Source organism: Sciurus carolinensis, chromosome 13 (genome assembly GCF_902686445.1).
Source record: "Sciurus carolinensis chromosome 13, mSciCar1.2, whole genome shotgun sequence".
NCBI lineage: Eukaryota > Metazoa > Chordata > Mammalia > Rodentia > Sciuridae > Sciurus > Sciurus carolinensis.
The window spans coordinates 8,082,838-8,098,313 of NC_062225.1; the positions used below are offsets into that span (position 1 = coordinate 8,082,838).

The 15,476-nt window shown below is 46.1% G+C and overlaps 1 protein-coding gene across 2 annotated transcripts in view; it reads right to left on the reverse strand.

Annotated features, from left to right (window-relative positions):
• Aff3 (ALF transcription elongation factor 3) overlaps positions 1-15,476 on the reverse strand; it is a 538,593-nt gene that overhangs the window by 243,349 nt on the left and 279,768 nt on the right. For both annotated transcript variants that reach the window (XM_047523038.1, XM_047523040.1), the window contains one exon: positions 6,684-6,731. In XM_047523038.1, the coding sequence (XP_047378994.1) occupies positions 6,684-6,731 (48 nt within the window). The remainder of the gene's footprint in view (positions 1-6,683; positions 6,732-15,476) is intronic.

Sequence of the window (15,476 nt, forward strand, 5' to 3'; positions counted from 1 at the left end):
GTTACGTGTATGTATTGTGTAATGTCCAGAACAGAGTAAGCTTGCCTGTCTCCTCAAATGCCTATCATTTCTTTGCAAAAACATTCAAAATTCTTTTTATCTGACTTTAAAAAAATATTTCCTATGTTATCATTATCTATAGTCACCCGACTGTACACTAGAACACCAGAACTCAGTTCCCCAGAAACAAGTACAATTTTTATGTGTCAATCCAAATAAATGAAATGAAATGAGCGGTGCCTTTGGGGAACGTATGCAGTACTGTCATTGTGTACATACTGGTATCTTCAGCTCTGTAGAGTAAAAGCAGCACCAGTGCAACGGCAAACGTCGTTCACAGCTCAAGATAGGAATTTGCACTTTTTGGTGGTATTAAGCTATATCCTCAGCCCTTTTGGTTTTTTATTTTGAGACAGGGTCTTCCTACATTGCGGAGGCGGACCTTGAACTTGTGATCCTCTTGCCTCAGCCTCCTGAGTTGCTGGGATTACAGGTGTGTGCCACTGTGTCTGGTACGATTTTTATTCTATGTGATCCACGTTTAAGCTCTTCTCTTTCTGAACATTCTCACTCAAAAACAGAAAAAAAACAATGAGGATGCTAGGAGAGCCTGAATGGAACTTACAGATGAGGGTGCTCAGGCCAAGGACCACACAGAAGGCAACTCTCCGCACCAACCCAGCCTTCTGCCCTCAGTGAGTGCTGCCAGCGGGAGCAGCCCATCTCCACCTCCCCCAACTCACTCGTCCTGCCTGCTGAGCCCCTCCCGTGTGCAGGGGGTCTCCTGAGCATGGAGTGCCTCGATTTCTTTTTGAGAAACTTTCTGCCTCTCCTTCCTTAGTTCTGTTGGTATACCTTGCAAAATGAGAACAACAGAAAACCTACAAAAATTAAGTATTTCTAATGCCTTGGTCCTCTCATGGGGTGCTAAGGGTCTTTAAGGATCACACAAGAAGATGTGAAACCTTCACAGTAAAATGCTGATAAACATCCAGGGGGTACAGAGTCTACCCCATGCTGACGCCCACCCCGCAGACATTACCTGGATCTTCTATACATGTGGTTCTGAATGTGTCTGTGTGGTTTACAAAGATGTGTATCAGGATGAGGCAGGAAAACACCAAAAGGCAAAGCTATTCTTTCCCAACAGACTAGACCTTGGGGTTCCAATGGACATCACCCCAAAGCCTCTGTGCTCAAAACAGATTTTGAATTAGAGTGGTCTCTTGCCCCATCTCTGTTAGAAACAGAACCCCTCCAGAGTCACTGCAAAGTCCACAGAGTGTAGTCAAATGGCCCCGACAAAGTAGCAGACTGCTGGGTGTACCTGCTAGGCACCAGGACACCCTCGTAGGTAAAAGTGCGGCCACTCAGGCATCCATTAAGAACGCATCTACAGATGTAAATGCAAACACAAAAGGGTGTCCCTTGTGTTCCTGACCATTCAGATGGCCACGTGCAAAAAGAAAACTCAAGAAACATTAGCACATACACTCCTCTGTCCTGGATAAGGCTTAGGTAGATTCTGCTTGGTGTTCCTTCTCTAGCCCAGCCTCAGGTTTCTTTGGTCTTGATTTTATTTTACAACAAGTAACAGGATATGTGAGTGGGGCCCCTCCACATGTATACCTGTATTGGTTTTGCCATGGGTGGGCTTCCCTGGGTCACTAATGAGATCTTTACTGTTGGAAACAAATGCAATCATTTATAGAGGGAACAGCAGCACTGGGGAAGAGCCAGTCTGGTCCGCAGCAGGGGAGATCTGACCCCAGCCAACTCTGCAAATGACCCAGATAGGTCGCTGAGAACAAGTCATCTCTTTGTTCTCTCTTCTCCAGCAGGCAGAGTGGCGAATGTGTTTTCATCTGAGTTCAGGAGCACACAGACGTTGCCGCACAAGGCTCCTCTTGTCCCACCATCCGGACTGGGGACACGCGAGGGGCCATAATGATGTGTGTCACACAAGACGGTGCTCTCAACCCACAAAGCTCCCAAGACCACAGCTGGAAATCGTATTTGGGAGGCTCCTTAGTTTCTGGAAAACCAAGGAAAAAATGAGTTCTCTTTATTCGCCTGAAGTCTGTTCAATGTAATAACTGGAAATTGACACGAGTCTCCAGCACGCCTGACTCCCTGTTTAGAAACAGAGAAGGAACTCCACGTAAATCCCCGCTATGAAGGTTTCACAGTGCAGTGGAATTACATCAGTGACCAAAGATGAAAGCCCAGAGGCAATCTGCTCCCACGTTGCACTGAAAAGGTCTCCAAATTCATCCCTGAAGCTCGCCCCAGAATCTCCAACGCTGGCCTCTCGGAACAAAGGCACACCATGCTGTCAGGAGCACCTTGGACAAACCCACCTGAAGCTGTCCTGCATACAACATGCATAGCCGAGACTCCAGCCCCACACTCCCCCCGCTAAGCTGTAAACTTACTTTATTAGCCGAAACGAATGTTAATGCCTGTGCACGTTAATGGGCAAAGCAATGAAAAGCACCAAAGTACTCCAGCACTGAACGCTTTAAGGGTGAAATGTGGCATAACTTAGAAATCTGTCGGTTACAAACAGGCCAGCCATGGGGGCCACCAGCCCGTACTGCCCATCTCCACAGAGCTCAGTTTAATTCCACCCTGGTTAAGAGAATCCTGCAATTACGCACGGATTTATTAGGTCTCAGGATCCAAGTTTCCTGAGTAAGTATAATTACACTTTACACACAACGTAATATTGAATGACTTGAAAACGGTCACCTCAGCACAACTAAGAGAGGGGAGAGGAAGAAGTAGGGATGAGGCTGGGAACAGCCATAAAACCCCTGTGCGTTTAAAGTGCACCAAGACATGAACGTGTGGAATGCATCAGGAACATGTGGAAACGGGAAACGGCCCCTTCACGGCAAGATGCCTGGGTGGCTCCATTAATGAGCAGGGAGATTTCTTCACTCAGCGAGACCACCCAGAGAGATGAGAGAGGGAAACTGGTGCGGACGCTGTTAAGATCTCGACTCTACCACTTAGAAGCCCCGGGGCTTCGGGTGACCTGCGTCTAACGTCTCACCTCCGTTCCTTCGTCTGTAAAATAGGGATGTCACGGTGCCCACCTGGTGGACCTGTGAAGGTTAAGAGTTCACGCGTTAGGACGTTGGGCCTCCTACGTAACGAGTGCTCTTCAACACCCAGGACCTATGGCTGACCAGGGGCTGAGTGGAAGCTACTGGCCTTTCCTCTCGGGACTGTGTTCTCTAGCAGGTTCTGTCCCCTCCACTCCACAGAGACAGCAATCACAGGGCCACCAAGCAAACCACCTTTCTGTTCTTCAACCCGCTGGGTGGGTCCAGACCCTCATCTTGCCCGCCACAATGTCCTAACACTGTGGCGCTCTGGATCTTACGGCTGCACCATGTCAATATTTGAGAAACATCCAGATCACTCCCTCTGGCTTCTCTCAGCCAGGGGATCTTCCTTTCCTTGACCTTTAAATGTGAGAACTTAAGCTCTCGTGATTTCTTGGTTTCTAGTCTCTCTTCAGGAAGAGGTAGCTATTTCTGTGGACTAACTACCAACGATATGCTAACCAACTTAATGAACGACTAATTAATAGGCAAAATGCCGGCCTGCGGCTCGGATCTCTCTCTGCTCCGAGCTCCTGCACACGCACCTTTGCTCTCCAAGCGTGCCTGGATTCTAAGGCGCCTCCAGTCAGCAAGTCCAAAGATGAATCCATGATTTCCTCTCTGCTCCGGCCTGTGAGTGCACCCCCCAAGCACCCTCCTCAGGAGCCTGGAGTAGCCTCGGCCACCCTCCTCCGCCCCTCACTCCAGTCTCCACGGCACTTGAATCGCCCACACGGTCACATCACTCTGTGGGAACGCTCCATTGGCTCCCTTTCTTATAGGATCTTGAACATGACAGGCGCCTCGGCACCACAGGGCTCCTGCTACTCCTGCCTGGCTTTGTCCTCCTCCTGACCAGCCACGCTGGACTTCCCTGGCCTGCCAGGGTCTCTGACCAGTCCTTCCATTTCCCCACCTGGAGTTCACAACCTTCTCGAAGGACTTCCCAGATCCTCAAATACCACTTCAAAAGCCACTGCCTCAGGGAAGTCCCCTTTCCCCCAAAGGTCACAGTTGAAGTTACAGGCTTATTTAAGGTATCTCTGCAAAGCGAGCGTCTACCTCTTCCAGAAGACCGTCAGTTCCGAGAGGGCAAGCGTACACGTCTGTCTGGCCCACCACGTTGTCCCGGTTACCCCCGCGTGGAAAATGCAGGAGCACCTCATTTTCATCATTCCAAGGCATTTTTCACGACCTGTCTCTTCTTCCACAATAAGAGAGCACCTTCACCCAAACATGGTGGCTACAAACAGCAAGTCCTCCTGGCGACCTTGACCACACCAGGTTTGTCTGGCTGGTCACAAAGGCAGAGGAAGTGATGAGGACACCTGGCCTCCACAAAGACCATCCATGGACACTTGGCACTGAGAAGATCATACCTATGACTGACAGCACACGAAATCTGTAAGCCGCCGCAATGACGTTCATCACTTTCCGTTAGAATCAGGTCACTCGCCCCCTTTATTTATTCATTCATTCAGCGAAATTGGGAATTCTAAATTCCAGGCGTTAGGGTCACCATCTGGGAGGAAGGCTGGCATGGGAGAGATACACAATGATGTGACAGGCTGTCACTGAGGAAGAGCCCTGTGCCTGGGGGCGCGGGGAAGATGATCGTGGAGGAGAACTGATGTGAGTGGGGCTGAGAGGAGGCAAGAGGACACCCCAGGACCACGTGGAGCACGGCTCGCTCCCTCGGAGCCCCCCAGAGAGCAATGCCAATAATGCCTGAGCTGCTCAGGTGGGGAGAGAGTAAGGGCTCCCCTGGATGCTGCTGGTGCCTCACCACCTGTTTCCTTCATGTCTCTGCTCCCTCCCGTTCTGGAGAGGTCCTTGCAGGTTCTGGGAATCTTCTAGCACATTCCCCTCTCCCAAGCCCCCCCCACACACGGACTCCTCCATCTTGCCTATGGATACAATCCACTTCTGAGGGCCCAGGTCCCACCACTGACTGGGGGAGGGCCGAGGCAGGGGTGACAGGTGTGGGGGGTGTCAGGAGTCAGGATCATGGGGTGGCAGGAGTGTGGGGAGGAATGAGGTCTCATCAGGAGAAAGCAATAGAGCTTCACGCTCCTGACGGCGGCACTCTGCTTTATGTTAACTGAATCTTACTTTACCCAGAAGCGACCTCGATGCTGTGCGTATTACTCAAGTCTTCATTCAAACTTGAGGTCTTGCTTAAAGAAGAGAAAGTTCCAAAGACAATTTTCTTCCATATCCTCAGAAAGGCCCAGAGATGATAAAAGCAGTAGAGCTGTTCTAATCAGGGAAGCCAAGGAGGGCACTGGTGTGCTCTGGTACAGTCATCTTGCAAATACAGACACCATGGCCACTCAAAGGACTATGGCTTTGACAGGGAGATTTGGACTCTGGCTCAAGAAAGCAGGTTGAAGGAGAAAAATAGGAAAACTTTTACAAGAACGCTACACTAACATTTAACCTGAAACAAAACAGAATAGAGAAAACATCTACTTAAATGCCAGAAGGGAAGCTGCCTGCTTTGACAATTGTTTTCTATGTCTCTCTCTCTATATATATTTTTTTCACACATACATAAAGAAATGGTTATGAATCGAACACATCAACTTTTCAATTACATATCTTGGTCCACTTGCAAATGAAAAGATTTATTTATGAAATAATGTTTTCCAGAGAGGGAAAAGAAAACCCCTTCTTTTGAAAACAGTTTGTTCACGTAAAAGCTTAAGTCAAATCATTACACGGTTTGGTGGGAATGCACTAGCAATTCAAGGAAGAGCGTGTAGGACGTTGAAAAGTTAGGAATACCATAAAATGAAGTTGGTTCCCCGACCTGGCCCATTACAGGGAACGGCCACTTCATCTGGTCTAATTTGTCTTGGTGTTTTGCCCGGTAGAAGATCAGTTTCCTGAGCACTGTAAATTATTAGGAGACTCCCTCGAGAGCATAGGAGGAAAGATGATGGCGGCCTCCTGATCACAAGGTGGGGGTCCTCAGGAAAACAGGAGCACGGCACAGGAGCCCCCCTGTCAACCGGCCTGTGGGACAGACTCACGCAGGAAACACGGGAGCCCACGGTGGAGGAAAGGACAAGCACCGAGTGGCCGGGAAGCCAAGAGCTTGCAGAACAACACAGAAATACATTTTCAGACACTGAGCAGTACCTCTGTCAGGTGCTCCTGATCCTAATTAAGTTTAGAAGGAAAATAACAAGGCCACTCCGGCCTGACTCGCAAAGTACAGGCTCTGAAAGGTGCTTTTAAACAGTCAGTGATAAATGGGTGCATCCAAATGCGGTTATCACCGTATTTTTCATCTAAAGACTGTTTTTTTGTCTTTTGACCAATGGCTTTAACACGGTGTCATCTCAGCCTGCGCCAAGACTCTGGCATGGGGTGAGCTCTCAGATTTCTAAAAGAGGCGGGCTTCTTAAATGTCATGTAGGCAACTTACATAATCACCTTCAGAAAAGGCAAACGTCGAACAACACGCAAACCCTGGGTTCCCCAGGAGGCTACCGCCACATGCCTCATTTCTGTTTGGAATCTATGGCCAACACATGGATAAGATTTTTAAAAGCATATCCTTACCCGGATTATTTCTTCGACACAGCTGTTGCTTTCTCCAGATCGACTCTCCTGAAAGCAAAGGAAAAAAAAAATTAAGCCTGATAGAATTGGTTATGGTCACAAAGAGCAGATAGCACGCAAGCTTCCACATTAGCAGGGACAAAACAGAACTGTGGACCAAGGGAGTGCCTGACTGGGCCTTGCTGATAAGCGTCTTTCCTCGAAGGCTGGCTTCCAGTGTGGCTACGCCATTCCCCCTTCCCCAGACTGGATGCACCATGCAGAGGCTCAGCCGTGGACCCTCCAGCCACACTGACTGAAGTGAGCAGGCTCCTGAGAGTACAGAACATGACCCATGGGTCTGAGCCCTGTCCTCCTCAGGCTCCACCAAAATATGGAATCCACAGCCTCTGCTGTATAAATGGATCCAGTTCACCTACCAAATAATGTGCCAAGGGCCAGTGGGGACAGTGGGGACAGTGGTTGTCACAGCTTAAGTGGAAGCCCAGAATTTCCACAGTCCTCAATTCCTAGATTTGGCCCCAAACCAAAAGACCAAAAAGAGCAACCTCCTCTGGACATCAGCACGGCCTATGGGTGTCATCCCCAGAGCCACCTGTTCTGCTGCCACCATACTGCTCTGGGCCCTGGAGATGCCAAGGGGCTCTGCTGTGTCAGAGATACTGCTTGGCTGCAGCTGGCTCAGAGAGCAGGACAAGGTTTCGTTGGGGACGTGAAGTCGGGGAGTGTCCGTGCCCATCTGTGGTCTCAGAGGGGTCATTCTCTCATCACGTAACTCAAGGTTGCTGACCACCACTCAGCCACCTCCTAGAATAGGCCATTTGGTGGTCGCTTCTCTGAGTCCCCCAACCTTTCTTCCTCACAGAGCTCTCTCTGCACCACAAATACCATTTGCACTCTCCTGGGTTTCTAGATCATTCCAAGTCATCCCGCTCCACCGTGGTTTCCTGGCCCTGACCCTGGAGTCCTCTCTCAGCAGCATTTGCTTCCCACGGTGGTGCTCCCCACAACCCCAGTCAATCATTGATTCTCCAACGTCACCCCTCCCTCCACAGCGTCCCACATCGTGCCTCACACAGCACAGAGGAAGTGAGAGGTGGTGGATGGCAGATGAAGAAGAGAATGAATTTATTTCCAGTGGCTCTGAGGAAAGTGAGGCCTATCAGGATCAGCTCCAGGAATTTCAGAGATGAAGGACCACACCTTCATGTTTCCTGTGGCCCTTTGTGTGCCACCCGTGCCTTTTCCTGGGCGGAGAACATTCCCTCTGGAACAGTCCACCCTTCACATCACGACGGGGCCAGCAACCGGCAAGGTGCCACACGTCACTGAGACCTCTTCCTCCCAAGAAGCAGCACTTTGTCCAAGTCTCCCAACTGAGGCCCAGAAAATCTACATGGCATGACCAAGGCCACACGAGAGCCTGGGCCCAGACCACAGGGTGGTCTTCCAGACGTGCTCCCCAACCCCAAAGGTTGGCTCTCCCTTAGTATGCTGGAGCTCGTGTGTCAGAGCGAAGCTTGAGGCAACCACCGCAAAGGCAGTGCCCTTTGGAATGACCTCTTTAAATAGTTGGTGGTGAGAAAAAGTGGTCTCAGCCTACCACTGGACCCACCACCACTTCTCTTCCTTTCCGTCCACATCCCCAACCGTTAACGCCTGCTGTAGGACATGCTGACAGAGCAAACACTAAACTCTCAATGCATTTTCTATTTTCTACCTTAGAACAATGATGGAAAACTCTGATCTCACATTCTCCTGGTAGAATTGCCCAGAAAAAATAACATGCTAAAACGGCTCTTCAAATTAAGTCCCTAAAGCTAAGCTTCCCCCTGAATAGCTCACATTCACTTCACTTGATGTGGTTCATACAGGTGACAGGTTGTTCCTGGGACCACCTCCCCCTGTGACCTGTGAAGCTCCACTCCCTACTCTGATAAAGGAATGTGGGATGGACAGTGCACCGGTAGATACTTCTGCTGTCACGGGTGACGGTGTCTGCAGGATCATGACACTGGGTCACCTGGACGGCAGCTCCAGTCCTGAGCCTCCACGGTCGGGGGGACACGTGCCAGGGCGTTCCCCACTGGGAAGGTCTCCTGCTTCCAGCAGCAGACTCAGAAAGTCCTGGCCTGAAGCCACGGCCTGGAGAGGCCTTGGCAAGGGGCACTTGGGTCTTCTCTGGAACATTTCTCTGAGGACTCAAGAAGTACCACCCGGATCTGGATTTCCAGGGCTCCATTCGACTGGAGTGGATCCACGGAACACAGGACTGCAGAGCGTCTGAGCTGGAAAGTCCCAGAAGCTCATCTCGGGAGGACTCCGTGACTTCAGCAGAGGGAGAAGCTGGCCCAGATTAGCCCAGGACTTTGTCCAAAGTCACTCTGGCAGCAGGGGACAGTCAGGACAGGATCCATGCACATTTTTTTTTCAGCACAGGTTTGGTGAATTTTCTACTATGCCCTGCTGTCCCCTGAAGCTCAATTCTCAGGCCTGGTTCAAGCTGAGGTCACTTTCATGCTTACAGTGGGGAAATGAAAAAGATTCGGAGAGTCTTTGGGTCCATTTCCTCCTCCTTCCCGTGCTGCAAACTATGCGATTCTTAGTCCCTGTCTCTCAGCCACTAACCTCCAGTATCTCATGGTAGATCAAAGGCAGGGGAGATGGGAGAGGAAGCCGAGAGAACGCGTCTGAACTGCTGTCCCTTCTGAGGCACTCAAAAATAAGAGGCAAGAGTTCGTGTCCTCAAAAACTGGAGAATGGAAACCCACCTCAGCATTCCCAAATGCACAGAAGGAGTGGTGGCAGGTAAGGCTGGGGAGGGAACTGCAGGGCCTCTGCTCTGGAGGCCCTTCTCCAATCCGGCGCCAGCTACAGTCGCGTGCTCTGATTGTATTTACATTCTGAAAACTTTCCGTGCTTAGGAACAAGATTAAAACGTGCATGTAATTTACATCTCCAAGTTTGTGTTTATATTTTTCCACAATGAAATTATTGCTTCCCTCGGAAAGGTACCCACTGAGAAAGAGGACTGCACAATATAAATTTTAATTACTCTGTTTTTATTTTTTTTTCCAGGGCTTGTAGCTGTTGTCTCATGCTGAGTTGTTGAGCAGTTGCTTGTATTTACTCTAACTCTGATGAACCCACCTCATTTTCCTATCATTACGTTTTGAAATCTGTCATAACAGTCGCACCTCATTGAACCTCTAACTAAACTTCAATTAAATGCTACTCCCCGGCTGGTTCTCCCTTCCTGCAGCCTTGCCTGTCACGTGTTGGCCCCGCATCCCTCCATTTAAATACACACACCACACGCTCTGCCAGGAAAATGGAAGGAACTAAGCTGAAGGAAAAGCGGAGCTCAAGAGCAGCCAGGAGCAACCCAACCCAGACAGCAGAAGTCCCTGATTACCATGCCGAGCACAGAGCAGGGGCAGAAGCAAGGCTTAAGGAGCAAAGGCCCGATCCAATCAGCGAGAAATGGCATTTCACTGCGCAGGAGATGAGCTGCACACATTCCGGTTTTGAAAATAGTTTAACTCTTCATCAGACACATTTCATTCCCAACTCTCATTCCCCAGTAATTCCAAGTCGCAGTGCCTGCATTTGCCTGCAAACGCTCCAAAGGCCCCCAAGCATTTATAAATTCTTTATCCCATGCATACACCTAAGTGCTCCTGCAGAACCATTTGTTAAAAATCGTACTGTTCTTGATTTACAGAAACCCTAAGATACAAAGCAAAGCCATGTGCCGTCAGTGTGATGAAACAGAGCAAGGGGAGCTAAGCTTCTGCTGGGGACGGTCGTGATTCCATGGGAAGCCCCATCCCCACAATTGGGGGCTCAGCCTGACCCTTGAGGACAAGGTCACCTGTGAACAAGGAGGCCCACAGCCCGCTGTCTCCTGCATTCAGCCTGTCCACGCCTAACCTGACTCTCCCCTGCCAGGAGCTGCACTGTGCTCTCTATCCCCAGCTGGAAGTCCAGCTCTGAGTCTAACCAGCCCCCTCGCAGTCTCGTCTCAGCCACCCAAGCACATCCAGCTCTGCCTCTGTGAGCTCACTGTCACCACCATTGCCTGGACATTCACACACTCTGAGAAAAAAATCAGCAAAATCAATCCTAAAAACAGAAAGGAGGGCTGGGGCTGGGGCTCAGTGGTAGAGCACTTGCCAAGCATGTGTGAGGCACTGGGTTCAAGTCTCAGCACCACATATAAATAAATAAATAAAATAAAGGTCTATCAACATCTTAAAAAAAAAAAACAAACAGAAAGGATGTACAAAAGCATATCATAAAATGCCAACAAAACGACAGGTAACAGAGGAAATATTAGCATCAACTAAGGGGCAGGTCGTAGCAGATGGTACAATCTGCACAAGGTGGAATGAAGAAAACTAGGGCATTGGTAGAGCATCAGAGTAAAATATTCAAGGAAAAGGAAGAGAAATAGGATTATTATGGTCACAAAACTTCACTCCACCTCCAATTCTTCCTAATAGAAAATGAATTAAAAACAAAGAGAAAAACAATGTAGGGGAATAGAGAATCGAAGCAAAAAATTAAATAAGGCTCAGTTGATATAATGAACCTAGAATGCTGAGAGAAAAGCCCAGGCTCTCAGGTACACCTAAGACAGTTACTGACGTGCAGATACGGAGGCAGGCATGTCACTTAGAGCTGGGCTTCCAAAAAAGCCCAAGTGTTCCCAAGGGAGTTGTTTTACAGTCTGGACTCTTTACCCACAAAATTATCCCAATAGGAAGCTATAAATCAAATTCAGCAGAGATATAAGAATCTCCTAGAGTTCTGAAATCAAACAAAAACTACAAAGAACTTTGTTACAGAAAATAATGTTACAATATAACCAAATAAAGAGGTGCCCCAAAGATTTTCTTAGAGAAAAATTCACACACTAAAGTCCTTCATTCTTTTTTCCAAAGGAAATTTATGAGCTAAACAATAAATTAAACATTTGAAATCAAAAAAGAAATACAACAGAAAGCTAAAGAACAAAACAGCAGAAAATATATGAAATATTTATAGACTATAAGGTCAGCAGAATCTATAGAGTCAAAATATAGTTTCTTAAAGACAAAAGCAAAAATAAAATATGTTACCTGTAGCATTAGAAAAGTCATGTATAAAGCTAGTTGATTAAAAAAAAAGTCCAAACAAATACAATTTAAATAGATAAAATATAGGAAGGTATTATAATGGAATATTGATATCAATGTTAACCAAATGCTAATAAACAAAAAGTCTTGATGAAATTGGCAATTTTTGAAAAAAAAGGTTGCTATTATATAAAGAAAAGAAATTAATACTTATAACCCTGAGAATGCAAATAAAATAAAATAAAAATTTCTTTCACCTAGAGCTTCAAGCCAGATTGTTTTAGAATGAAGAATTTTGAATATTTCAGAAAGAAATAGTCTTATCTATTTTCTACCTCAGAGTGGAAAACTATGCAATTTATTTTATTAAATTAGCATAGAAATATAAAAAAGAGAATAGATCAATATCCCTTATGACAATAAATCCTCAATAGACTATTAAAAAATAAAATGCAATGTTATAAGAATTGGTGGAACTTCTCCCAGGAATGCAAAAAGAGTTTAGTATTTAATTTTAGAGCCCTTTTAAAGTATTGTAAAACTAGGGAAAAGAACAAGACTGATCACCTCATCTTACTGATTCTTGATCATATACCTAGAAAAATCCAAGACTTCACTGTTACCATTATTTAAAGGGGAGGCTAATCAAGCAAGAGACATAAACTAAACAAAGTTTAATAGCTCTTCTGTGTAACCATAAGGAATGAACAATTCAAAAATCCTATGTGCAGCATCAAGAAAGATAAATAAGGACAACCTAACAAGAAATGTTTGAGATTGTATGTATAAGAAAAATTCAAGAATTCCATCGAAAGGTACAAAATAATACCCAAAGGGGGTTGGGCTAGACTTTTCAAATACCTTCTAACTTTATAGTACATGACAAATAAATACATAAAGGAAAGACCACAAACTACACTAACTTTAGAAAAAGTTTTCAATTCAGTGGCATTTGGTACATTTACCACGTTGTAAACAATAATCATGACTCCTAATGGCAACCTATTTTCTTCTTTCCAAAGTAAAATATCTTACGCCCATTAAACAGTTTCTCCCCATTTGCCTGCCTCCTATACAATTTTATTATATTAACAAATGCAGGTTAAGCATTTCTAGTCCAAAAATCTGAAATCTGAAATACTCCAAAATCTCAAACTTTTGAGTGCTGATATTCCCCTTCATGTGACCTCAAGCGACGGGTCAAAAGGCACAGTTATTTAAAAGTGTATAAAATGATCTTCAGGCTATGTGTATAAGGTGTGGATGAAAATGAATGAATTTCATGTTTAGATTCGATATAGCACTTCACTATGTATATTTAAATATTCCAAAGTCTGAAAAAAATCCAAATTCTTAAACCCTTCTAGTCCCAACCCATTTTTGGCTAGAGATACTTGACCTGTAATAATTGATTTTCCATCAGATTCTAAGCCAGAGGACAAGGTCTTTCAAAGATGATCTTATTTTTATAATGAATATTAGTGATCTCAATCAGAGCTTGTAGTTAAAAGTTCATTTGCCTTTCAGGAAGTTAAGTGGTCTATCAGGGGCTGACCCTGTCACAAACCTACTGATGGCATGGAGAGATCAGAACCAGAGGCAGTGACTTTACATCCTGCTCTCTAATTGATATTGAGTGCTTTTCCAGGGGTCACGTCTGGACCAGTGGCAAGCGCTGGGTGCTGGGTCATCTTCCACGCTGCCTTGTCAACACCGGGCACAGAAACCACAGCGCAGTCATGAGGAACACGTGCTTCCCCCTTGTAATTGACATTGACAAGAACCCTTCTAGAACTCTGTATTCTTTCATCTCCAGTCATTCCTCCCAGCCAGAGGAGGACCAGCAGGCTCCCACAGGGGTGATAACAGTGAGCCATTCAATCTCGCCAGACAGGCCAGGCAGACCTCAGTGAGACTTCTGAAAGGCACCATTTCCTTTTTAACATCTCCCTGAACATCTCCCTGCCCCCGTTCATCTGCCCCCTAATCTAATAACAAACAACATATTGTTTGTGAGTAGCAGAAAGCTTGCTGAAAGGATATTCCTCTAAAACCTATCCCTCTTCTATATCTATCTATCTATCTATCTATCTATCTATCTATCTATCTATCTATCTATCATCTATCTTTTTATCCTTAAAAGATAGAATTGTATAGGAAAAACACATTTGATGATAATTTATCGTCAGGAATACATTTTTCTTTCAGAGTCATGAACTTCTGACCACAGAAGCTTGCAAGATGGAGAGAGTAAACCAATGTGGGCAAAGAGATTAACCAATTAGATACTTAGGATTGCTCTATTTGCATCCCCCAGTAAGACAGATAATCAATTCTCTTTTAGTTATGAATGCAAATGGCTACTGGAAGTGGCAGAAGTGGTGCTTTATATTTGGCAATACAAGTGGAGAGTTCCTTATCCAAAACACTAGAGATAGAAACATTTCTGATTTTGGAACTTGGGAATATTTGCACATACATGGTGAGATATCTTGGGGACCTAAGCCTAAATCCCCAATTTTTATGCTTCATATATACGTTGTACATATTGCCTGAAGGCAACTTTATGCAATATTTTAAATATTTTTGTGTATTTTAATTGCAACCTGTCACAAGAGGTCAGGTGTGGGATTTTCCACTTAGAGCATCACATCTGTGCTCAAAAGGTTTAGAATTTTGGAAGTATTTCAGATTTTGGATTAGGGATACTCAACCTGTAGTCTACTTGGCAAAGTCTATCAAGTTTCTTTGAGTGTTTAGCTTAACACACATGAAGAGCAGACTCACAAATAACCCTTCTTCCGTCATGTTCTTCGTGGGTCTTCCCCTCCCTTATTGTCTGACCTTCCCATGGGGTGTCTGGTCCGACTCCCAGAACAGAGCTCTTCTATGCACCCAACATCAACTGTGCCTATGAATGCTCTCTCAGGAGACATGCTACAAAAAAAAAAATGCTGAATAAATCAATCCAGCTGAAATCAGCAGGGGTGGAGGGGAGCAAGCCTGTCTGAGAGGTGGGGGCAGGTGGCCCTGCCAAACAGGACTGAAAAACTGGTATATATTTTTGTTGTCTAGCGAGAATTTTTCAGTACTCAACATCTTACATTTAAAAATCAATCTCTCTATAATGCCACATTGACAGTCGGGCAAATTTGTAGACTTTGATGGTGTTTTCCTTCTTGATGCTGCTGGTGTAGTTTTGCCATTAGTTTGGGGAAATATTTGCAGGGCATTGGGAGCAGAGGCAATGGATGTTATCTTTTCCCTTCCATTCCCTCACAGCATTCTGTTCCTGGGAAAACAGTACGTGAGTTCCAGTGTAAGGCAGGGCAAGTCTGCTTGCTTCTAAAACTTGGGGTACCTGGAGGTGAACTAGGGTATCAATCATGCATGTGCCCTCTCCTCTATCAGCGATGGTCTCACAATGCCCTTGGAAGTTATCGCCAAGTTTTCATGAAAAACATCACCAGACAAAGCATCTGGGGCACCTCAGGAAGGAGAGAGATACTTCTACAGCTCCTGTGTTCTTTCCACCAAGACAGAAGCTTACATTCTACAGCCATTCCAATGCCTCCGGGGGGGAGCCCTGGGGAAGACAACCTGTCCACACCTTCATCCCAAACTAGTATCATCGACCCCACACAACTTCATCCAAAGGGAGAAAAATAAGTTA